The sequence below is a fragment of the Rattus rattus genome, chromosome 2 (assembly GCF_011064425.1).
Source record: "Rattus rattus isolate New Zealand chromosome 2, Rrattus_CSIRO_v1, whole genome shotgun sequence".
Lineage (NCBI taxonomy): Eukaryota > Metazoa > Chordata > Mammalia > Rodentia > Muridae > Rattus > Rattus rattus.
This window is the reverse complement of record NC_046155.1, coordinates 187,101,259-187,126,219: the sequence shown is the minus strand read 5'-3', so window position 1 is coordinate 187,126,219 and position 24,961 is coordinate 187,101,259. Positions and strand designations below refer to the sequence as shown.

The 24,961-nt window shown below is 48.8% G+C and overlaps 1 protein-coding gene across 2 annotated transcripts; it reads right to left on the bottom strand.

Moving 5' to 3' along the window:
• Positions 1-949: 949 nt before the first annotated feature.
• On the bottom strand, positions 950-23,366 carry Ccr6 (C-C motif chemokine receptor 6). 2 transcript variants are annotated; one of them, XM_032896340.1, is made up of 2 exons: positions 23,108-23,366; positions 950-2,170 (listed from the first exon to the last, which is right to left on the bottom strand). In XM_032896340.1, the coding sequence occupies exon 2, from the start codon at positions 2,162-2,164 to the stop codon at positions 1,064-1,066; it is 1,101 nt and encodes a 366-aa protein (XP_032752231.1). In that variant the 5' UTR covers positions 2,165-2,170; positions 23,108-23,366; the 3' UTR covers positions 950-1,063. The 2 variants fall into 2 exon arrangements, with proteins under 2 accessions (XP_032752231.1, XP_032752230.1); XM_032896339.1 differs by lacking the exon at positions 23,108-23,366 and adding an exon at positions 13,948-14,070 and having other exon boundaries at positions 974-2,170.
• Positions 23,367-24,961: the final 1,595 nt, after the last annotated feature.

The following is a 24,961-nucleotide window of genomic DNA, read 5'->3' as shown; positions in this document are numbered from 1 at the left end:
AGCGGGTCCCTATCTCTCTCTAAACAAAAGATGCAAAAAGGCACTGGAGTATGGCACAGTGGTAGCACAATTGCAGAACATTATGTGAAACCCTAGGTTCATTTCCAATTTACATAACAAAAAAAAAAAAAAAATCCACTCGGTCTCGGAGGCCAGCATGCTTCCTGCTGTTCTTGAAGCTTGGAGTAACTTGAAGCTCTCGGTGACCAGGATCTTCACTTCCATCTCAGAACCGGAAGAAAAGCACTTTCAACTACAGACAAGCCAGGTTTACTCCCCCCAACCTCCCATCCCATGGGATGAATGGTAAACTGTGCGAGAGTCTGCTAAACCCAGAGCCCAGCCCTGAGCAGTATACTCGCTTGCATCCCCAGACTCCGCCCACCTCAGAGGGGAAAGGGGAACCACAGAGAACTGCTTCCATTTGTAGAAGCAAGCTCACGTGCCAGTAGCAAGCCCAGGCACCCCACTTCCTCCTTGGTTCGTGCCCCCCCACCCAGGTTGATGTTCCAGTTTGTGGATGTTTGTCCCCCCACCCCTCCTCCTCCACAGCCTAGTGCTTGCTGAGAAGATAAAAGGGAACTGGGTACGGGATCTTTGACTTGCCATCTGCCTGATATGAGTTACAGGGTGGGGGGTGGGGTCGGGGTGGGGGGGGACTTTTGTTGATTTCCCAAGGAACATCCTTGTTTTGTATTAGGGGCACTAGGGGTCACTGGGTCTGTGATCCCCTTCATGAACCTTTTGGAGTATGTTTCCGTTCATAAACGCTTGGCAGTAATCCAGCAGTTCCCACGTCTTATTTTGTGAAATGCCAACCCTGGGGAGCTACAATGTTTCTTGTCAACCACACCTGGGAGAACTTGACTGACAGCGCCACGGGACCGGTTCTGATCTTGCAGGAAGTCTTTGCTGCATTTCCATAGTTACTGTATATATTTGGATATGGTTTCTTTTACTTTCTTTTTTTTTCTCTCTCTTTTTCTCTCTCTTTTTTTATTTTTTCACATGTAATAGCAACTTTCACAAAGGCTTTCGGGGCATGCTGTTTTGTGCTCTCGTGTTACATGGTAAAGGACGATGCGTTGTCATTTTCTACAGTCTCACTGGTCTGCCTGGAGATGTAGCTTTCTGAGTAAACCCGGGCACAGAAGAAGGTAGGCACCTTGCTCTTCCTCCTCATACACCACACATCCTTCATGATCTTCATGAAGTAGCTTCTGAATTTCTGTCCAATGAAGGCATACAACACGGGGTTGAGACAGCAGTGCAGGAAAGCCAGGACCTCAGCCACGTTCCTGGCGTAGGCCAGGGCTTTCTCGGCGCTGCAGCTGCGGCCCATTTTGCCCGTGTTGGCTGCAGTCACGAGGAGGACCATGTTGTGAGGGATCTGACAAGCCAGGAACACGAGAACCACAGCGATCACGACTCGGATGGCTCTGTGCCTCTTGGAATTCTGGGCCTGCACCAAGGTCTTGATGATGAACAGGTAACAGAACACCATAAACAGCAAAGGGATGAAGAAGCCAAAGAGCAGCTCGAGTCCCATGCCCAGCAGTTTCCACGTGATGGGCTCCGAGACGAGCTTGTACTGAGGCTCGCAGACCTCACGGCCCTGCAGCTTGTACTGCTTGTTGAAGAAGAATGTGGGGCTTGAGATGATGATGGAAACGAACCACACCGTCAGACAGATGACCTTACTGTGCGTCAGTGTTCTGGAGCGTACCCGGAAAGATTTGGTCGCCTGGACGATGGCAATGTACCGGTCCATGCTGATACAGGCCAGGAGCAGCATCCCACAGTTAAAGTTGACCGCATACGTGCCTTTCATCAGTTTACACATCGTGTTGCCAAAGATCCAAGTGTCAGTGGCATGAGTAACTGCCCAGAATGGTAGGGTGAGGACAAAGAGTATGTCTGTGATGGCCATGTTCAATAGGTAGACGTCAGTCATGGACCTGGCTTTCTTGTAGAAGGCAAAGGTTATCACCACCATAATATTGCCAAGGAGGCCAAAGACACAGATTAAGGAGTAGGCGATTGGCACGAACACCTTGGTGAAGTCTCTGACCTCTTGCAGATAGCATGGCTCGGTCTCTGGATACATGGAGTAATCTGAGCCGGTATAATCTTCCATTCCGTAGTTGGCCTCGGTGAAATTCATTGTTTCCTGGAAGGCAATAGAAATCGTGACAGCACATTTCCAAGCAACCATACCTAGCCAAGCTCGTGGTCCCTGCCAAAATAAAGTAGATGCTCGCTCCAGGTAGGAATGGTTCTCTGAGTGGGCGGGAGAGCCAGCTCTGATGTGGAAAGTGAAGCGGGCAGTTCAGCCTCAAGCTCGCTAGCACAGATGTTAGGAGAGCAGAGGTGAAGCTAGGGAGGAGGAAAGTCAAGGTGTGCAGTCATGCTGTGTTCTGGAACATTCTACCCCATCAGAACACACCGCAATGGACGTTGCTTGATGCGAAAACATCCACTTGACAGGCTTTCCCGGTCCTTACTGGGAAAAGCCTGAGAGAAAACACTGTGGGCTCTGTCTCAGTGACTCGGGCCAGCTTTGGTGGTTCAGAAACAGCCATAAAGAACACGCAAATGAATGAGCCTGACCGGAATTGGTTAGCTATAGACTGTGAATTGCCAGTCTATAATCTTTGGCTTAAGAAAAGTCATAATAGGAAAAAAAATTGATCTGCATAAAAGTCTTCACCCAAAATTCCAGTTAATTGTATACAAGAAACTGTCACAGAACAAAAACTATAGTTATCTAGATGTGAATAGAAGCTCGTGATTTGAAGACTAGAGAGATGGCTCAGTGGTTAAGAACACCTGCTGCTCTTCTGGAGGACCTGGGTTTGATTCCCAGCACCCAACCACATAGTACCCTGTCAGGGGCTCATAGTAATAACTCCAGTTCTAGGAGACATGGTGCCCTCTTCTGGCCTCTGAAGGAATCTGCATGCATGTGGCATAAGCTTACTAGGATGGACATCCTGAGTAGACACAGGCCTTGTGGATCAAGCCATTAGGATTCTGCCCTAGCAAGAAGATTTAGAAACTGAAAGCTGGAAGCCAATGTGGTGATGCATGACTGTAACCTTAGCACTCAGGAGGCTAAGGCAGGAGGATAGTGAGTTCAGAACCAGTCTGGAATACAGTGAGACTGTCTGGACAAACCAAAACAAATAGCAAAAGATAAATTAAGATCCAGAGGGAGAAGAAGAGAGCGGAAAGGATGGAGAGAGAGTAGGTGGGAGGGAGGAAAGGAGGGAGGTCAGGAGGGAGGAAAGGAGGGCAAAGGGGAAGGAAAGCAGGAAGGGGAAGGAGAGGGAGGGAGGACAGGAGAGAAAGGAGGGGAAGGCAGGAAGAGGGAGGGAAGGATGGAGGAAGGGATTACAAAGAACCCCAGAATATTCACGAACAAGATTTATATGTTGGAAATTTTAATAGCTGAGAGAAGAGTGCACAGATTTAAGAGAGAGATGTCTAGCATTGGACTGAATGGCTCTCTATTCCAATGCATTTCTTCACAAGTGAGTATGTAAGCGCAACACAAACTGTCAAAGCTCTGGAGGTTTTTACATAGAGCAGCTGGCAAACTGATCTGATTCTATGGCGAATTCAAGAGAGAAAACAATTCAAGAGTTGGAGGATTCACACGGCCTCCTTATAAAACTTAGGCTGTCTCAGTGTCAGGGTCAGGGGATGTTGACGAAGGAGAAGGCAGGAGCCAGAATCCATGGGACAAACACAAAGCCCATACATGAGCTATATATAAACAGTCAGCTGGTTTTGAACGAAGTACCAAGGTAAGTCCATGGTGGAAAAACTACCTTGAAATAACAGTACTGGTATAGCTGGATATTCTGTGAAGAAGCTGTGTCTCACCCCACCCCTCCCACCACAAGAAAAGTAAACTCAAACTGGTTGTAGCTAAATGCAAGAGCAGAGACAGACAACATCTAGAGGAAAACATAAGAAAACCTTTGTGACCTGAGGAACAGAAGAATCTTCTCACATAAATTATGAAAAGCGGGGTCTGAAGAGACGGCTCAGTGGTTAAGAGCACTGGTTACTCTTCCAGAGGAACTGAGTTCAATTCCCAGCATCCACACAGCAGCTCACAACTGTCTGTAACCCCAGTTCCAGAGGATCAGACATCCTCACACAGACTTACATGCAGGCAAAACACCAATGCACATGACATAAAAATAAATTATTTTAAAAAGTGGGGAGAGGGGTTGGGGATTTGGCTCAGTGGTAGAGCGTTTGCCTAGCAAGCGCAAGGCCCTGGGTTCGGTCCCCAGCTCTGAAAAAAAGAAAAGAAAAAAAAAAGTGGGGAGAGCATGTATTGTAAAGTAATGATAATACTTTGTACTTAATCTGCTCTTTGCAAAATACTTGAAATAGTTGAATTGGAAAATAGCATTTGCAAGCCAATATCTGGTCACATCTTTATGAAGAATCCCAACTACTCCACACATGAAAGACACTAGAGACAATATGGGATGGTCAATCTACACACAAGACGTTGGCTATATTCATTATTGGGGAATACCAAGTCACAACCCCCTGACATACCACTGAATGGATGCTCACAAAGATGGCCATAGAAGGCAAGGGTGTCTGCAAAGACATGGAGCAGCTGCAGATATCATCCTGACTGCGTTTAGGGGCACGCGAGGTCACACAAACATATGGACCAAAGAGTTCATCTCATGTAACACTGGCTGTGCATTGGCTGCACGACTGGCTCCTAGCATTCACCCAGGCAAGAGGTGAAAATGCTAACTAACTTGACTTTTTAGAGAAGGTCCTTCTAATAGCTCTAAACTGGGAAGAACCTAAAGGTCGAGGGGAACCTGAGTGACTCATGTGTTCCCACACAGTAGAACGGTCTGCTTCAACAACTGTGTGTCATTATGCCCAAGTAACGGTACTTTGAAAACAATCGGGTGTTCTTTTACACAAATGTCCTCTCACCGACAGGTCGTGGTAGAGAAGCTCAAAGGACAGCTACAGAAAGTGTATGGGCCAATAGGATGGAGGTGGCCCTGAAGGGTGGGATTGGTATAGATTTTGGGAGGGTAGGGGGCTACAGGTAGTAGGAAGCACTATAGGAGGCTTGATGGTTCAGGGTAGTGCAGAGGTGGTTATGGGGCAGTACTGTTGGCGAGAGTTAGTGAGACCAAAACAGGGGAGTGGTCAGGTTGGCTCCTTAGTTGGAAGGGTTTGGGTAGAGACGGAGTATGGTGATTTCTCCCCATGTACTTTGTGTTGGTGGGGAAAACTGTTGGAGTGAAAGACTATGAAGGTCAGCCAACCACACTGTGTATCATGCCTAGCTAGCCTCTGCATGTAAGGAAAATATTTACCTGCACTATGAGAAGTCACACTTTCTGAATTCAAGTATAACCAGTTGGAGAATGGAAGCTTTAAAAAGTCTCCTGAGGCTAGGCACTGACCCACGACATAGAGTAAAGATGAGTCTGAAGGCAGTCAAGAAGGTACCAGGCAATGGCAACCACCACAGTGTCACTCAGGCCTGTACAGCTAGCTCCTGACAGCTCCTGCTGAAGGGATGGCCAGTGACGGCCATGGCAGTTCCTCATGGTCAGGAGGATCTGGGTCTATGGCTGGTTCCCAAGCCAGGCCCAAGGGCATCAGTAACAGAGGAAGACAATTGTTCAGATGCACATTATATTCAAGAGAGGGTGTCTTAACTTGCTTTTACTGATTAGAAAGGCAAAACAAGTCCAACAGACCCAGGATTTGTAAGTTTGCCCCCATCTCGGCTCAACGCGATGAGTGTGCTGGGCCAGCACCCTGGAACGCCGAATAACGCTGATCTCAGCACTGCTGGGTTGGCAATCAGCACTCTTGGAGAGAAAGATAACTGTCATGTTTACTTGAATGCCAGACTCTCACAGTACCTGGAAATGAATCAGTCTGTCAAACCAACCACTACGGTTACCACAAGAATGGTGCATGCTGTTGCTAGGAAATTGCACTGGTTGCGGATTGGTATCTGGGCCACCACAGCATGTAGAGTCCAGATTACAATCCACCCCCATACCTTGATCTGAGCAGTACTGCGTTCGCTGGAGACGGTCCTCCCTTTTCTGTTAGGGGACTTGGTGTTTGAGGATGAAAAGATGTTGGTGAATTCTTAACTCAATGTTTCTTTCTGTCCTTTAGAGAATTGAGAGCAAAACAGACTGTCAAGATAGCAAGAAGAGAGCTGCTGGAAGCCCAGATCCTTCAGCCTATTCTTCTGTGAACCTATAAACAACAGTAGTCAGGCTGCCCACAGCAATACCTCTCTGGGTTGTTTCTCAGGCTCAGAGCGTCCTCTTTCACACATCCACTCACGGGGTCTTACCACATGCAAACTATACGTATGACATCCGATTCGCAACATGTGCTGTGGTTGTCCTTGGTGTTTAAATGTTCCTAAGCCAGCAGTTCTCAAACAAGTATGTATAGAAAGAGTCTAAAGAACAAATCGTTATTAAAGGAATCTATGAAAAACTGCCCCATGTTATCTTTTGGAGAGAAACCTTGGGGTTTTTTTCAGTGAGAGTACTGTTAAAAGTCACAGCACTTTGCCCGCTGTCAGCCACCTTGAGTAAAGTGTCACTGTTTACCACACTCTGCCTGCCTCTTCTTGGCCTTTCCCCACTCCAGGCCACTGGGGTCCTTCGTGGGACACAGTGTGGCCCCTACAATGTGTGCCAGTGAAAATATCAAAGTGCTTTAACACCCCAAAGATTCTTCCTCATCACCAAGTCTCCTCGAAGTTTATTATATCTTCAAAACACGAGGGAAAGTTTCTCAGATTGCATTTTCTTCTGGTCTGCTCTTTAAAATTGTCTCACAGACACTCAGAGAACATTTTTCTTAGGCTGCCCACTCTGTGAGATGTCAGGGAAGGCTCAATTGCTGTCAAAAGCTTCAAAAGTCAAGGCTTAAGAGATGGCTTCGGGGTTGGGGATTTAGCTCAGTGGTAGAGTGCTTGCTAGCAAGCGCAAGGCCCTGGGTTCGATCCCCAGCTCCGAAAAAAAAAAAAAAAAAAGAGATGGCTTCACCATGAAGCAAGAGGACGAGAGTTTGGATCTCCAAATCCCTTATAAATGCCAGGTAGGTATGGTGGCTTACTGTAACTTCAGCCTCCAGGGGAGAGATCGGATCCCCAGAGCGACTGGCTAGTGAGACTAACCAGGCTCCAAGTTTGAGAGACTCTGCCTTAAGGAGAAGATGGAATAGCAGCTGAAGAAGATTCATGACATCAGGCTTGGGCCTGCACACACATGTGCCCGCACACGTGACTACACATACGTACCTGCTCCACACATGTGAAAAAGTAGGATAAAAGCTTTCCAATTTATCTGAAGACACAGACAAGGTAAGAGTCACCACTGAGCATGGAGTCAGGACTCATGCAAGCCTATCATGACGGAGTCTCAGGCGCCAGGCTTCATGGTCACCACACCACATGTCTGCTGACTTGTAACCATCAAGCTGGTCCCAAGCCTGGGGTAGTCGTGGTCACAAGACGACAGATAAAGGGAAGTGTGACAGACTTTGCAAATCTATGACTAAACCTGAGATTTGAAAGCTATCAAGAGAAGGAAGCGTAGTCTGTTGTGATGGCACAAAGAGATGGATGGGCCACCAGCTGGGCAGTGGGATGGGCCGCTGCTCTGTGAGTGCGGTGAGGATCCCCGGGGAACCTGTTCCCAGGGGCAGACCCTGGCTGACATCGAGGCCGTCAGCCGAGAGCTTCTCATCCCTCACATCAAGTGTAAGAACAAAGAGAGGAAGCGCATTCACTGTGTCTGAAAACGTCCAGAATCTAAAAACATAATAAGGCGGACGACCGAAATCAACGTACAGCTAATGTGGGCCGAATCAAACAGTGCCTTCGTTGGATCTAAAGTGCACGATTCAGTTGTGGAAGAAGCAGAGAAGACTCTGCAACTAAGCCGTCTCTGCTGCCCTCCTGCATTAACATTTAAACAGCGAACAGCTCTGAAAAAATCTGAGTTTCGACAGAGCAGGACATTAGCGTTTATTTGATAGGAAGCCCACCAAGCCCATCCCAGCAGGCACGGCTGACGAGCACAGCCACATCCTCTATGTCCTGATGAGGTTTGTTCTGCTGCTGTGTATTTTAATGCTACATTCTATACCGGAAGTGCAAGTGGATGGGCCACCAGCTGGGTAGTGGGATGGACCACCGAATTTTTGTTGTGTAAACCTCGTTCCTTAATGTAAAGCTATTGGTTAAATAAACATGGTTACAGTCAATTAATGGAGGGATTAGAGGTGGGTGGGTTTTTGAGTTACCTGGTTGGGTGTGACAGGAAGGAGGAGGAGGAGGAAGAGGAAGGGGAGGGGGAGGGGGAGAGGAAGGGGGAGGGGAGAAGAGGGAGAGGGAGGGGAGAAGGCACCATGAGAGGAGAGGAACCATGAGTACACGGCCAGGAGAAACAGCAAGTATCTGGGGTACACTGCTGGGGAGGTAGGTAGCCAGGCCAGCAGTTAAAAAAAGGTAGATTAGGGATTACTCCCCAGTAATTGTCAAAGCCAAGAAAAATAACCATAGTCTGACTCTCATTCACTTGTAAGGTAGGCAGGCATGTGCTTAAATTGGTTGCACTACATTGTCTCCCTGCACTTCGGCCACTCAGCCTCCACACTTAACACCAGCTGCTCAGAGGCAGTGCTCGGACTCACCAGTAATGCTGTGCTCACAGATCGGAAGAGTCTACTCCTCAGTCTCTGGAACCTGTGAGCACATCAGTTTACCTGGCAAAGGGACTCTGCAGACGCGAATAAGCAAGCCTGCGTGAATATCCGAACGGGACAGATAGAACTGCGGGTACTTGGCCCTCAAGATTCTCTCGCCTGAGACGGAAGACAGGGAAGCTTGGGGTAGGAAGCATCTGTGCTGCTTATGTTGAAGGCAGAAGTAAAGCCACAAGCCAAGCGGGTTTCCTGGAGAGGCTAGCAAGGGCCCTCCCTCTCCCACAGCTGTTGTGAAAATAGGAGTCTGGGTCCTGCCACAGGAACTGAGGCCTGCCCACAACAGAATGGGTCAGAGGCGCAGATCCTGCATTAGAAGCCCAGAAGAGAATATGCCCATCTGCCCCACAACTGAGGTTGGTATCAGATCCCTGGCTACAGAACTGAAAGGGAGCTTGGCCACCATGAACTGCCAACTTGGTGGCAGTGATAGGAGACTCCTAGCTCAGCAAAATAAATGTTTGTTTAGCTTTTAGGCAAAAAAACCACTGAAACCACCAGGCTCAGAATGAGGTCGGTACCAGATCTGCACCTGGCTCTCTGGCCAGATTTCCACCGTGATTAGAGGTTGAGGGAGGAGTGTGGGATCCTTGGTGATTGAGCAAGCCTGATAACGTGTTGTTCAGCGTCAGAAGTGGAGGGTCAGCTAGAGAGGGCATCCGTCATGGCTCAAGAGATGGTGACTTGAAAGAGGGGCTTCTACTCCATGCTAAAGCAGGACTCTACCTGGGATTAGAGATAATGTGAGTGACACGAAGAATTTCAGACAGTTCAACTGCAGCAACACAGGCCCCTTGAGACATGGTGACCCCCAGTTTGAGGGGGTAAGTTGAACACAGGATGGGCTGGAACTCTTGGACCAAGAGCCCGAGAGAACAGAGACTGTAGGAGATGGGTGAGCATGAGTTAGAGCTAAAGGTCCCGAGAGACCCAGGAGTCCTGTCTACAGATGCTTATCAGCAGAGACCCATGAGCCTAGACTTCTTATTGCATACATGTCTGGAGTTTATGGGTGATCTGAGCGAGGTCTCATGGAGACGGAAGGTAGTTACAGGGGCATCTATCTGGTGAGGAGTGGGGATAACATGGGTTCCTTTTCATTTCATGAACTCCGTTCATTCCCCATCATCTGTGTGGGGTAGGGGTGGTATTAGAGGGGGTTGGCCCTGCTCTGGGAAAGAACTTCTTCCTTTGTTAAGTGCCCACTCATGCCTGTAGGTTACTGGAAAGCCTGCTCTCGTGTGAGGACCGTGCATCCTCTGCATGTTATTTTTTTTCCCTTTCAAGCTGCAAGGCCTTAATTTTCTAGGCATCTCCACCAGAAATCCATTCACATGAGAAGGACACATGCTCAACTCTGTACAGCCCTGGCTTAACTTCATATGATAACTCCATCCAAGACATCATCAGCGTCACCCCATAATCTCACATATCAAAAGAAGAGGTAGGGGGAGGTGTCTCAACAGTATTTTAGGAGATACATTGAGATACCAAATGGCACATATGACTAATGCCCAGATACTTATGCATGCATCCTTGGCTGTCTTACTCTCTGTGATCCATAGAGAATCTCCCACCCAGACCTCCCATGTATCTTACTTCCTAAGATAACTTTAATAAAATCTCCATATCTGTGTCAGATTAGCTATGCCTGAAGTTCTTTTCTGTGTCAAACTCATAAAACTTGATTTGGCATCTGTGGAGGTCCCTAAAAGATTACATGCATTCCTTGGACTGCCAAGGGTGACACTATGGAGCTGTATCTCTGTTCCCTCACCGCTGACCAACCTACTGCCTATGGGACCTTTTCAGTCAGTGTTCTCTGGAGGAATCTTAGAAAATACTGACCTCAAAAGGCAGACACAGAGGCTCCTTAGAGCCTGTCCCTGGGCTATGGACTGCAGTGACTTTCCCATCTCTTTCAGTTCCACCTGATTTGGAAAGGAAAGCTTCACAAGTCACAGTGACTACCTCTCTTTGACATACCGGCCCCTGTTACACCCTGTGTGTGCTTCTCTGAACTGGAAAAATCAACTTCTCCTCAAGCTGTGTTCACTCTCTTGACCAGCTTCTATGGATTGGCTCTAGAATCAGAAGCCAGCCCCTGGGGACAGCACGGCTTTGAATGGCTTTTCAGCTCTTTCAGAGGCACCTTCTCCCCTCTTTCTGTTCACCTTCTCTCTGCTCTCTCTTTTCTCTCCTCCCTCTTTCTTCTCTCTGCCTTCTCTCTCTCCTCCCAGCACCCAAATGACTAGGTTAGCTCATGGCTTTCGCATTTAAGGTTTGAAACCACACAGGAACACCTCTTCCCCTTTCTGATGGAAGAAACAGTGCCAGAGTGGAATTTGTGCTTATGGCCTGGGCCAACCCTGCTTCTGCTCTGGGTTTTAACACCACAGAGGTAAATTTTTAACCTCATAGAAAAAGAAACTGCTACTCGAGGGAAAATTGAACACCAGTAATACTTTCAACACAGTGTAAAACTAATCTTTAACATACACATGGTTCCCTAGAACTGTTTTCATCATGGATTCTCTGCAAAGAAACTTTCTAAAGGTGACTTGCATCCCACTGTCAGGGCCATTAGAGCCTCAGCTGGCACCTGAGAATGGAATGATAATCCTGGGAGAATGGTTACAACTGGCTTTGAGATGGGACAGAAAAAGGCAGTCCAGAAAGAGGGTGAGGAAGAGGGAGAGGGAGAGGAAGGGAGAGGGACAGGGAGAAGGGGGTGGAGGGAAAGAGTGTGTTGCATGTGCCCAGATCTGTATGTGTGTGCATGTCTGTTTATGTGTATATGTGCATATGTGTAGATGCATTGATGTTCATGTGTACAGGTATGTAGGCATGGATTTTTGTACATGCATGCACGAATCTTCATGCATGTGTCTATAGGCCTGTATGTGATGTCTATACATGAGCATTTCTAATGGTGTGTATGGATAGGTGCATGTCTGTACATATGAATATATATGCACACATGTACTATACTGACCTAGGACTGTATGAATGAGTACCTATGCAGAAGTGTGCCAAAGAGTATGCATAGACAAGGTGTGTGTGTGTGTGTGTGTGTGTGTGTGTGTGTGTGTGTGTGTGTGTGTGTACAGCTGTGCACAGGCTGCAAACCAAATTCAAGTCATATGTGGGGCATCGAGATCACTGCTTTCTGTCTGTTACTGCTGCAACCTTACTCTTTCAGGCCAGTAGCGTGTTAGTGTCACAGTAGATAGGTCATGGCCCATCTGAGACTATGAGCTGTGTTTAACCCCAACCCCCACCCCTACCCCCATCACCCTGTCACCTACCATCTGGGTCACTTTGCCATGCAATTCCTACAAGAGCTTCGTTCCGTCATAAGTTTTCTTACTACAATGCTGGGTATTTGGTGTGTGCATTGAAAGTTCACTGGAATCACCAGCATGCTGGCTTCTCTTCTCTACACCTCAGTGCAGCTCGCACTCTACACTGCTTTCTTCTGCTTTCGAGCTGGTTAGGAGGAACCCAGAAGGTATTTTCCAATGATTTGCTTCCTTGTCTGGCAGCTACCTTTATACTCTACATTTTGTTTGCTTTGTCTTTTGAGGTAAAGTCTCACTGTTTGACACAAGATGGAGTTATACCCACAATTCTTTGTCTTTGTTTCCTGAATTCTGGGAGTACAGACTGATGTTATATGCACAGCTAATAATGCCTTTATTTATTTGCAGGATTTAAATCTTTAACTGCTTCAAGAATCGCTGGAATGTAGGTTTTGTGTCTGTTTTATATTTAGGGGGTTGTGGTCTCCACAGTGCCCCGTGATACACAGACTTGCATTGCCTAAAGCTCCCACTGCCTCTGTGTCTTAGGGTTTGATCTCAAATCTCTCTGTGTACTGAATTAAGTAAAGAATTGCATTCTTAGGGGCCTAGAGAGATGACTTCATTACTAAGAGCAAGTACTGCTCCTCCAGAGGACTAGAGTCCATCCCCAGCACAGGTTTGGCAGATCTTGACAACCTGTAATTCCATCTCCTGTGGGATCTGCTGCCTTTGGCTTCCATGGACACACACAAATGCAGTCATGTCCCCGCCCACATACACACATAACAAAAAATAAATAACAAGTCATAAGGAAAACATTACATTGCTGGGACAAAGTGCAGCTAGGGTAGGGCCGTTGTCTAATCTTCCTGAGGCCCGTGCTTCACTCCCAGCATGACAAAAACAATAAGCTGTTCCTGGTGGCGCTTTGCTGTGATCCTAGGTCCTCAGGAGGGTAAGGCAGGAGAATAGCCTGGGCTACAATGTGAATTTGAAGTCAGGCAATACACCCTAGTGAGACCCTGTCTCAAAATAAAGCAAAACTATATCTAGGAATATAGCTCACTGGTGGAATACATGTCTGGCATGCACAATACCCTAGATCCCATTCCTAGTAACACACAGACACAGACACACACTCACATACATGCACACACATGCATATACCACACACACACCACACCATACCACATACACATATACATATACATACCATATATACACACATACACGACATATGCATATACACACACCACACATATCACACACCAAACATACACTGAACATACATAAAACATACACCATACACACACCATGTACTCACATATATACACCACACACACCACACATACCACATACACACACACCATACACAAACCACATACACACACACACCACACACATCATACACATATACACCACACACCAAACATACACCATACACACACCATGTATACACACATGTATACACCACACACAAACACACACACACACACACCACATACACACGCACACACCACACATATCACATGCCACACACCTACACACCCTTCTCTCCAGGCTAATGTCTCTCGGATACTTCCTAAAGAAACCAGCAGTAACCATACCATCTCCAAAGCTCTGGTGTGAGGCAGTGACAGTAAACTTCCCAGCAAGCCATATGGAAAGAGCCAGTTTCTGGAAAACATACTCCTCTCCTAAAACCACCCAACAGAACCATAGGGACAGAAGCTTGGTGTGCCCACATCCCGTAGGAAAGCATCCTTGCCATTGGTGAGAACGTCTGAGAAGCTAAGACATGTCTGCAAAACGTTGGGAAGGGATGCATGCTCACCCAAGGAAACGCTGAGCTCCGAAGTGGGCTGGCCAGGGACCCCCGCCTCAGTGCTTGTCCAGTCCTAAGTGTGGGAGGACTATTCTGTTGACAGGCACAACCAGCGGTGCTCATTGAGAGACGGGTAGTGAGATGCTAGAATTGCCAGAAGAAAGTCACCAACTCACCACTTCCTATTTAAAAGCAACGCCTATCTGCCTGAATGCAAATGGTTAACCATGTGTAGCCTGTAAGTTGGAAAAGAATTATTAAATACCATCACCGTTACCATCACCATCACCATCACCTGACCAGGAGTTGTCAAACCAGGGCGGAAAAAGAGGAGAGAAGAATTTGGTTTTGTGGTTTCGCAATGGAAGAGAGCCTTTGTGCTGTTTTCCACCTGAGGTGTTGGAGTCCCTATCAAAGTCTCCTGGGACTGAGGATGCTGGGGCCGCCTGGAGGCAGTGTAAGCATTTGCAATGTTCAGAGGCTGAAGATAGGGTTTAGAGCCTGGGTTGTGTCCTGCTGTGCCCCCAGCAGTCCTGCAGCCACAAGAAAGATGGTGCTTCACGCTACAGCCAGCTCCCACAGTGGCGCCTACCTCAAGCACTGAAGAGAGTGGTAGAAGGGTTTGCACAGAGAGATGGAGGAACAGTCGTGCAGTGAGATTGAAAATCGGGATCCCTAAAGCAGAGCCTCCTGTCTGCATGAAATGCCTGGTGAGGGTTCCCATGACTGCCCTGTCCTTAGCCAGATCTTGGGAAGCAACAGGTGAGGGCTCACCTTAGGAAACTCACTTTCAGGTGTGTTTGCCGTGGAGCTAGATCCTCTGAATTGAGGCACTCCCTCCTGGAGGGGAGAGGGAGGATCAAAAGATTCAAAAGTAGACAAAGTTTACAGTTGAGGAAATTCCTGAAATTTACAGGATTCATAAGAACCCTCTCCAAGGTTATGTGCAGAGTGACAATTGCTGGAGGGAGGACACTCCTGGCTGGGAACTCCAAGGCCATCCATGCCTCAAGGGAGGTCCTGGGTACAGTTATCTTTGAGCCACATAGCCCTTCTTTTAAAAAGCTTGTTTTTATGTGTATGTGAGTACTCTGCTTGCATGTGTGTCTACATACCGCATGTGCATCTGGCGCTCAAAGAGGTCAGAAGAGGGCATCTGCAGACCCCTTGGAACTGAAGATATGGACAGAGGTGAGCTGCCATGTGGGCACCGGGGATCAAATCCCAGGGGTCCTCTGCAAGAACAAGTGCTTTTAACCACTAAGCCATCTCTCCAGCTCCACAGGGTAAAGAGATTTTTCTTCTCATCTCCAGTAGTTTAAATACAAGAGAAGCACAGACTCACAGAACTGTGAAGTTGTTCACACCTCAGTGGCCAGGAAGCAAGTCCCAGGAAACGCTGAACATAGCACAGGGGAGACACAGCGGTCAGTTCTGAGCAGGGCTGGCTGACCCCTACTCTCACTTCCTAGAGAGGCTGACCACGTGGCCTCGCCACCCATGGCCCGACTGGCTCAGTCTGGATACACTTCATTTTACACCTTTCTGCACCACAGAACCCTGAACTCAGCTTGAATGTGAGAGGAAAACTAGAACCTTGCTCTGCCCTGCTCCACTCCTCCACGGAACTGGCTGTCACCATGGGATCTTTGCCCACCCAGCGTCCTGCTCACTGCCAGCACTGCCAAGCTTTTCCACTGAAGACTTCATGGAAGCCTTGCCTTTGCCTACAGGAAAGTCTGCTTGCCTGCCCTTGGCTCTCCATGGGAGGTGAAGGGTCTGCAGACCTTGTGACCACAGCTGTCCCCTGTTCTTTGGACAGACACCCTCTTTTCTGATTTCCTGTCCTCTGGCAAAGCCACGGAGTATTCCAAGTGGCCTGGGCCTCTTGCCTGTAGGAGGCCTGTGCTGTGCCTGTGTCCTTCCATACCTTGAACTATTATACACCCCTCCCCCCATAGGAAGGAAAGCTAAAAGCCCCTCCCTCTGCCCTCATTCTTCCCCCAGCTCCGGCACCCCTGGGACATCTGCTTCTTTCTGGAGTAGAAGCAGGTCTCATTACCCCTCAGGGAATTCACGGGCTGCACGGAGGAAGAAGCCAGGCTCCTAGGATTCTTGGGGATGTGTGAACCTGGCCTGTCTTTCCTCCCAGTCCTCCCCATTCTTTTCATGACCTTGCTTGTCATGGAGGTGAGACAGGATCTCACCCTGTAGCCTTGACTGTCCTGGAATTCACTGTGTAGAGCAGAGATCTGCCCGTGTCTGCCTCCTGAGTGCTAGGAGCAAAGGTGTGCACCCTATACCTGGCTGAATAGGCTTGCCTGAAAGAAATAAAAATCAATAAAACAGATGTAACTTTGCTAAGGACCAAAAAGAAAAAATATTAAGAGAAATCCTTCATTTGGGGGGCCAAAGTAATGTGGTAAAACCACCACGGAAGCCTATCTTCTTTCCCTGAAAAGGGGGACTTTTCTGACCTCCCTTCTCCAAGAGAGTAAAGTGAACCACAGAATGCTGCCCCTCCCCCAGCTCCTACTTCCCCACCCTCACCCAGCTTTCTAGGGCTCTCAACCCACACCAGATGGCTTCTGTTCAAATGGCCTCTGCTCCCTGGCTTCTGTAGACGGTGTAGAGCTGTGGTCTGTCTCTCGAGCTCTACGGTGTTTTGTGTGTTCTCTGGCTCAGTAGTTCTTCCACATCGCAAAGAAAAACCCACACTATACATCACCCTGAGAACTGTCAAGTGTGTTTGTTTTTATCTGGGAATGCCCCACGACAAGCTCCACCCACAGATGGGAAATGCCACAGCACCTCTGCGCAGATACTCTAAGGTGCATAGACAGTAAGTCCCTCTGTCGGCAACAGTGCAATGTACAGCAGCACTTTCCATTCCCTACGGGATGCTGTCAACGTGAACCTTTCATTTGGCACAAAGTCCAGAGACAGCTGGGGGGATTGATGGGTTGCTAGGAAATGTGTTTAAGCTTCCATCTTCCAGTAAGCAGGACAGGAATTGAGTGTCATCTAAGGTTCTCAGGTGGAGGACATCAAAGAATGTGGGCCTGCAGACTCTTGGGCACTCCTGACCCAACTAGGCTCCCAAAGCCAGACACTGGTTGTGTCTTAGGTCTGCCTCTGCATGGGTAAAATAAGGCTGGCATCAGTAAAGACTCAGAGGGACTCCGGTGACGTGACACAGCTTTGCAGTTATAACTGAGTCCCATGAGGGGCTACGGGAAGAGAGGGGTGTGTGTGTGTGTGTGTGTGTGTGTGTGAGAGAGAGAGAGAGAGAGAGAGAGAGACAGAGAGACAGAGAGACAGAGAGACAGAGACAGAGAGACAGAGACAGAGACAGAGACACAGAGAGAGCGTGAGGGCCAAAGAGGTACCAACTAAGGTCAAAGGGCAAATCAAAGCAAGGGAAAGGAACCAAAGTACTATCCAGAAGTCCAGGTTCCTGGGATGGGGGTGGGGGCTGGGAAAGGCAGGAGAGAAAAGCGATTAAAGGAACATCTGTAGGGTGGAGCTGCTCATGAAAGGCAACTGTGTGTCTAATAGCTCGGGCCCAGCAGCGGGAGAATCTCCTCTTGCTATGAATGTGCGTGAGGAAGCTCTACTTCAGGGAAGGAGTGAATGGAAAGGCCGGCAGGGACTCCAACAGGAGACTGCCACAAGAGATTTGTACACTCACTCTTCAGTGTCACCCTGCAATGCCATCTCATGCTAATGCCATCTCATGCTTTGTATGGCCTCTCACTTTTCATACGGTCTCCCAATCCGTTCTGGCTTCAGTCTCAGCTGCAGAGGACAGGGATGTAGAGACTGTCCAGGAAAGAAAGACACACAGAGAGAGACACAGGGAACAGAGATGCAGAGCTCATGGTGTGTGTGTGTGTGTGTGTGTGTGTGTGTGTGTGTGTGTGTGTGTGTGTGTAGAGCTCATGAGACCCTGGGGGATAGGGGCACACAGACTGGGGAGAAGATTGCAGGGAACAAAGGCAAGGAGACCATGGGGATGGTGATAGAGAGACAGTGGGGAGAGGAGCTGAAGAGACCTTGGAGAATGAACACATAGAGTCCATGGGGACAGCTAAAGGACTTACTATCCCCTGATGAACATCTGTCATCCAATAGGATGCAACCCTTAACCAGTAAGAACGGTGCAGCAATTCCTGATCACTTCCCCTCTGGTTCTTCCCTTTCTGGAAGCTGGCCTCGAGTGACTAACGCCCTCTGGGTTTCCTAGAACTTCCTGGGATATGTAAAGCTCAGTGTTAAAGCCAAGCTGGAAAGGGGGTCCCTTCCACCTCACAGTGATGTTAGTATTGAGGACTGGGACTCAGGCAGTCTGCTCCTCTGCAGGTGAGGATACACTCAGTGGAGTGAGGGAGCAGGAGAAGGAAGTCAGACTCCATGGCAGGGGGTAGTGACCATGGAGGAGTGCAACTGTCCTGTATGTGGAGGATAATCCAGCTCCCCACTGCACCTTGGGAAAACATGGGCCAGTGCCTTCAGATGGGAAAAGACACATCACCTGACACTCAGAAACGGAAGGCACCTCTTTCTCCTGTCAACTGCCACCACTCAACAGCTGGAGAGGAAGGCCCTGTGGACCTGTGTTCCGAGGGATGGTAAAATAGACCTGAAAATTAAAGTGCTGGAGCTGGGTGGGAGGGGCTGTCTGTGTGGGAGGGGCTGTCTGTGTGGGAGGGGCTGTCTGTGTGGGAGGGGCTATCTGTGGGAGAGGGGCTGTCTGTGGGGAGGGACTGTGGGAGAGGGGCTGTCTGTGGGGGAGGGACTGTGTGGGAGAGGGGCTGTCTGTGGGGGAGGGGCTGCCTTGGGGCGGGGCTGTCTGTGGGAGAGGGGCTGTCTGTGGGGGGGGCTGCCTTGGGGCGGGGCTGTCTTAGGGGAGGGTCTGTCGGTGGGGGAGGGGCTATCTGCCTTGGGGCGGGGTCGGGGCTGTCTGTGGTGCTGCAGTGCAGGTGTTCCTTGAGAGACAGAGCAGGTTTGGCATCCTTTCTTCTGATCACAGGAGCTTCCCTTTTGTGGAGCTGTTCTAAAACTTAGAGAGACACCATGCTTATGGCTATTGTCCTGCACTGGGTGGGACCTGGACTGGGTAGACCCTATCTGGTCACTGTTTCCCAAGCATGATCTCCATCAAACCAATAGTTGGTTGCTCTTTATTGAATAGGACATTTTGATTTGATCATGTAAAATTACCAAAGCCTTTGAAAACAGTTTTTCGACGTCCTGAAATTAAACTACTCTGGCTGGAGTGTCAAACATACAGCTTAATTCTCACTTAAGTCTACAAGTAAATGTAGGAACTGATAAGCCACACCCAGATGGACATCCGCCAGGAGTAAGCGCACAGGACCATGATGAGAGATTTTGGGGTAGTCTAGGTCCTTAAGAGCAGCTTGGTGTCTACATCTCTACTTCCTGGATGTCCCTGGATGAGACTATCAGTCACACAGTGAGCCAGCTGTCAGAACTGTGAAACGCCTAGGTTTTTGTACACCAACACCCACTGCTGGAAACAGTACTCACGTAGGAAACCTCCCCACTTAGAAAAGTTAGCTGAGCAAAGGGTCTGGGTCTTCCAGTGGTTTACTGCAGGGCTCCCTGACCCAGATTTAGGGCCTTCAACTCCATTCTGCTTGCCGGAAAAAGCCACCCTGACTTACAGAGATGGGTGGCCCCCACTTCAGCGTCGAAGGGCAAAAATGTCATAGCAGCTGCCAAGCATCACAGACCCTGTGGACTGAGACACTCGCTCCAGCGAGGGCTGGCTACCCAGATGCGCCCATGGATGCATTTCTGTGGTGATGACACCTAAATGTACATGCTGGGCTAGGAGGCCTGGAGAGAGGCGGGAACGGTCCACCCCTGCCCTGCCATCCTTACTCCCTCTAGCCCTGTTGGGCTAAGTGGTAAGCCCTACTGAAGCACAAGGTCGCAGTTATCAAATGTCCTACTAACTCCTAAAGACAGAGCTCCTGGCCTAGGGCCTCAGAGTCAGGCGCAGGGAGCAGAGCAAATGTGAGTTCTGTTGCTGTGCCCCATGGAAGAGAAGGAGCTGAAAGGAAATACAGACGTGGCCACAGGGCAGCCCACACTAAATACTAGGTCCCCTTGTCCCCAGGGCTGTGGGGAGCCATTTTTAGCAGTGTGGCTGTTTGCTGTGGTGAGTTTGCCCAGCCCTACCCTGGTCCTGGATGGCTATCCTGTCCTACCCATGAATGTCTTAGAACACCACCCCTAGATTTCTCCTTGGCTTTTAAGGTAGACATCTCTTCTTCTACCTGCCTTTCGTTTTTCTTCTCGGTTTCCCCTCTCTGCTTGGTCCTCTGTAGGGTTTTTACTGCTTGTCATATAGAAACATTTTTAACAAGTAAGAGGAAATGTATGGTTGGTGAGATTCATTCCTTGGCCGTGGAGTGTTCTTTACATTTCGTCTCTTGTGGTCTAGCCTAATCTCCAGCCGGCTGTGTAGCTGAGGGTGACCCTTTTCCTGATCCTCTGGTCTTCGCTTCTGGAGTGCTAGCATTACAGGTGTGTGCTATCAAATCCAGTTTCGTACAGTGCTGGGGACCAAACCCAGGGCCTCTGCCCCGCCCTTCCTTAGATTCTGAATTCAATCTCTCCCTTTCCCTCTCTCTTCCTTCCCTCCCTCCATCCCTCCCTCCCTCTATCTGTCTGTCTGTCTGTCTTTGCTTTTCAAGACAGGGTTTCTTTGTGTAGCTCTGTCCATCCTGGAGCTAACTCTGCCTCTACTTCTCAAGTGCTGGGATTAAAGGCGCGAACCACCACTACCTGGCCTGAACTCAGCTTCTTACCATGACCACTGAGCTCTGAACCACTCGCTGGGAGTTTGCTGCATTGTATTTGGCAACACCAGTGATGACTGCTGGTCCCTGCAGACATCGGTTCCTACCTCACTGTCAGTGAAGGCTACCCATTTGAGCATCTTACACACTGGCCGTGAAGCCCCACAAGGGAAAACCATGCTGTAACGTAACACCCGACTCAGTTCCTTCTAGCCTTGTCTTGCCTTCCTTGGCCTTCGCTCACAGGCCAAGGACAGGTGAGCATCTTTTCTGCGGCTTTGAAGAAGTTTCAAGCTCCCAGGACTGTGAGTCTGACGCAGTGGCCCTGTGTGAGTGTATGGAGTTGGCGTGCCTGTGTTAGCAGGTTTCTGTCAGCCTTTGCCAGTAACTCAGGGTCTCTCTTGCCTCATTACTTGGCATTCCCATGAACTCTTTATTTCTTGAAGTTCCAAGATGAGACATTGGACAGTCCTATTTATCAGAACTGTGCCTAAAATAAGTCAGTATAGATGAAGGTGCATGTCCCCTGGGAGATGCGCCCGGGCTGAGGGCAGGAGCTTGCGGTATCTATTTTGGCTACGATCTCTCTTTTTCTGCTCATTTCCTCTTTCTGGGACTGACTTAGAAGATATTATTAGGTAGGAGGTCTCCAGGTAAGCCAGGGCTCAGGAGGCCTCAGCAGGGACATCCGATGCTGTCATGGCCACAGCACAACACCATCTTTAAATGACACTAACCCAGAGCACCAAGAAACCCACAAGTTTGTCACTTTCACTTGGAAGTCGACGTTATCGGAAGAATGTCTTCTGACCAATCGCGCCATCCTGACTTCTCCTGAGAGTTGCGCAGAAGTGTTCGGTGGATTTGTGCATTCTATTTGGTGGGCTCCAGGCTCACCAGCTGCTTTTTCTGTCGGCCTGAGACAGAGGCTTCTCCTCTGTCCTGGCTTTGCCCCTCTGCCTCAACCCTTCCCTACTCTTCTGGGTCCATTTCCTCTACTGAGCTTCATCCACTTTCGGGGACCACCCTGCGGCTCACCCTGCTGCCCAGTACAGCCCTGGGTAACAAGGACCCCAGAGTTTGCGTTTGTGGAATCTGCACTTCCTGTCCTTGTTACAGACAGTGCTTCTCCAGAGGGGTCTCTCGAATTGCAAGTGTTCCCATGCTTCTTGGCCAAGTGCTGACTGCCTTACAGTAGGGCTGTGGTGACTCGATGCTGTATTCTAGGCGTGCCTGTGTTAGCAGTTTCTGTCAGCCTTTCCCAGGAACTCAGAGTCTCTCTTGCCTCATTGGTTGGCATTCCCATGGACTTCTTGCTTCTAGAAGTTCCAGGCTGAGAAATCAGACAGCCCTGTTTATCAGAACTGTGCCTAAACTAACAGTCAGTATAGATGAAGGCAGACTTGAGCATCTCCCTTGGAGAGGCATCCAGGCTGAGGGCAGTACAGCAAGCTCCCAATAAGTTATCCAGAGCTCACTAGTCGACGGTAAGAAACTGAAGTCAGGCCAGGCAGTGGTGGTTCACGTCTTTAATCCCAGTGCTTGGGAGGCAGAGGCAGAACTAACTCCTGGACAGCCAGAGCTATACGAAGAAACCCTGTCTTGAAAATGAAGAAAGAAGGGAAAGAAAGAAAGAAAGAAAGGAAGGAAGAAAGGAAGAAAGAAAGAAAGAAAGGAAGAAAGGAAGAAAGGAAGAATGGAAGGAAGGAGGCAAGGGAGAGAAGGAGGGAGAGGAGAGGAGAGGAGAGGTGAGGAGAGGAGAGGAGAGGGAGGAGAGGAGAGGAGAGGAGAGGAGAGGGAGGCAGAGGCAGGGTAGAGCTCTTGCCTAGTGGTTCAGTTTCCAGCAGCTCAGAAAACCTGGTACAGGGTACATGCTGGTAACCTCAGCATTTAGGAGATAGTGGCGGAGGATCAGGGTTATCCTTGGCTACATTGCAAGGTCAAGGCCAGCCTGGGATATTTGAGACCTTGTCTAAAAATCTAACCAAACAAAAATGCATCCTATTCTATCTCCTTGTGGGGTAGAAAGGGCAGAGACCCTAACACCTGGACAGCTGAGACTCAGACTCCTTTCCTGCAGCATCCAAGGGCATGGCTCCTTCCCAACCCTAGACGTGGTTGGAGTAACATTTGACGTTCTAAGCTCCATAGAGTACTCACGGCACCCAAGCGAGCACCTGTCTTTCATCTCAACAGGACTGAAGGAACCCAAGTTCATAAGCACCCAGGACTTGGTAATGTGACCACCACAATATTCTCCTGCCTTCAAAGCCTACCATTTACAACAACAGCAGAAACCTAGTGTTTCCCAGAGTCCAAGATGAAACAAAACTTACCAATAATGTTCCGGCCCACAAACCGACAGCTGCAGTTTCTCTCTTAAAATTCAGATCGCTTAGATCTTTGCTTCCTCTCGCAGGTGTGAAGACCCTGGCCCTAGTCACAGGGGGATTGAAAGTGATGACTTCAAACTGCAGGTGGCCAGAACAGGGTCTGCCCTTGCAGTTCTGCTTGGGGCTGGACTCTTCAAAGCAGCGTGTGGCTTGTTCTTCGCCCTCCCGGGGGTGGGTGTCTTACCACAAGTGTTCTGTCTTCAACACACTGCAGACCATGTGAAGCTAGCCAAGGTGAAGGCAGGAAGGCACCTTATGTAACTAGGTCAATGATTTCACTGTGACATGCAAATTTTTTTTGTCTCAGAATTATTAGTCTGTGGAATACTTCTTGATTCTTGGAAATTACATATCATCTAGATAATTGCAATGTTCTTTGAAAGGGGGTCCTGTCCACCTAGTGGACTTTAGTCAGCTACCTACATTTTTGCTACTGGAGGAAGGAAGTATGAAAACCTCAGCGCCCCCAGGACAGTCTTTGTTTGGCCCTTGGTGGAAAACACCAGTGATTTCTGGTAAGCAAGGTGAGTGACAACCCAGGGCTCTGGCACCCATGCCTCTCCTGTCCTTGTCTCAGCAACATCGTAAAAGGCCACCAATGATTGTGTGGCACAAAGCAAGGCCACTTTCCATTTACTCCCGACAGATAATCTTTTTAAAAATGGATATTATTACCCTTGTTTCTCAGGTGTGGAAGAACCAGCTCTATCGCGTGTTGAGTCATCTGGAGTGGTGGATTCGGTTAGTAAGGCTGCTGAGGACTTTTTCTATGGAGCTGAATCCATTTCTCCCATCACCAGACATTCATTCAGGGCCCAGGGAGAGGAGAGAGAGAGAGGAGGAGGGGGGAGAGAGAGAGAGAGAGAGAGAGAGAGAGAGAGAGAGAGAGAGAGAGAGAGAGAGCAGGAACCAAACAAACAAAGTCCTTGACCTTGAAGGATTTACATGCTGATCAAAGGATGGCTAGCATGGTGAAATCAAGTTTGCCCAGTATGGCGGCCTTGGCTGTGATGTAGCTAGCTAATGGACTGTGTTATATACAGTAACCATATGTGAGAGGGTCTCTGATGGAGAAGAAGGAAGTGGTTTTCAGGATGGGGGCTCTGAAAGAGAACTCTGGCCTTGGAGCCTAGAGTGATGTTAGAAAGCTGGGACAGAAGCAAGGCAGTAGCAGGAACGGGGCCCTGGACACTTCCCATCTCTACACAGATGCAGGAGACTGCCCTTCCCTAGAAAGGAACCGTGGGTTCACGCTGCTTTTGAAGCACCTCGAATTCACATGCAGCTGGGGGAGACTTTCGGTTCTCATTATGCCGGCTTGCTTGAGTTTCTATCATCTGGGATACTTCATCATCTGGGTACATGGAAATGAACTGAACTGGCCGAGGTGGGATGTCCCTGGCATCACGCAGACAACCCTGGCTCCTCACTGCTTATAGGACTACAGAAGTCACTCTTGCCTTCTGATCCACATGGCTCAGAGGAAGGAATAAATGATACAGCCTCAGGTTGGCCTGAGTTCTAGATGATCCCAGATCCCACATCTGGAATTGATTCATCATCATGAAGAAGACTGACCTTAACCACCTCTGATTTCGACATGGCATATCTGATGCCCTCATTCCCATTGGCTTATATCTGATGGTCTCATTCCCATTGGCTTATATCTGATGGCCTCATTCCCATTGGTTTATATCCAATGGTCTCATTCCCATTGGCTTATATCTGATGGCCTCATTCCCATTGGCTTATATCTGATGGTCTCATTCCCATTGGCTTATATCCGATGGTCTCATT

What these genes read in the sequence shown, in the direction of transcription:
- Ccr6 (XM_032896339.1), bottom strand. Translation starts at nt 14,061, where the DNA reads ATGAGCACCGCTGGTTGTGCCTGTCAACAGAATAGTCCTCCCACACTT. An exon ending in GGAGCTCAGCGTTTCCTTGG is followed by an intron (nt 2,171 to 13,947) that starts GTGAGCATGCAT and finishes ATTGCCTTCCAG; the next exon opens with GAAACAATGAATTTCACCGA.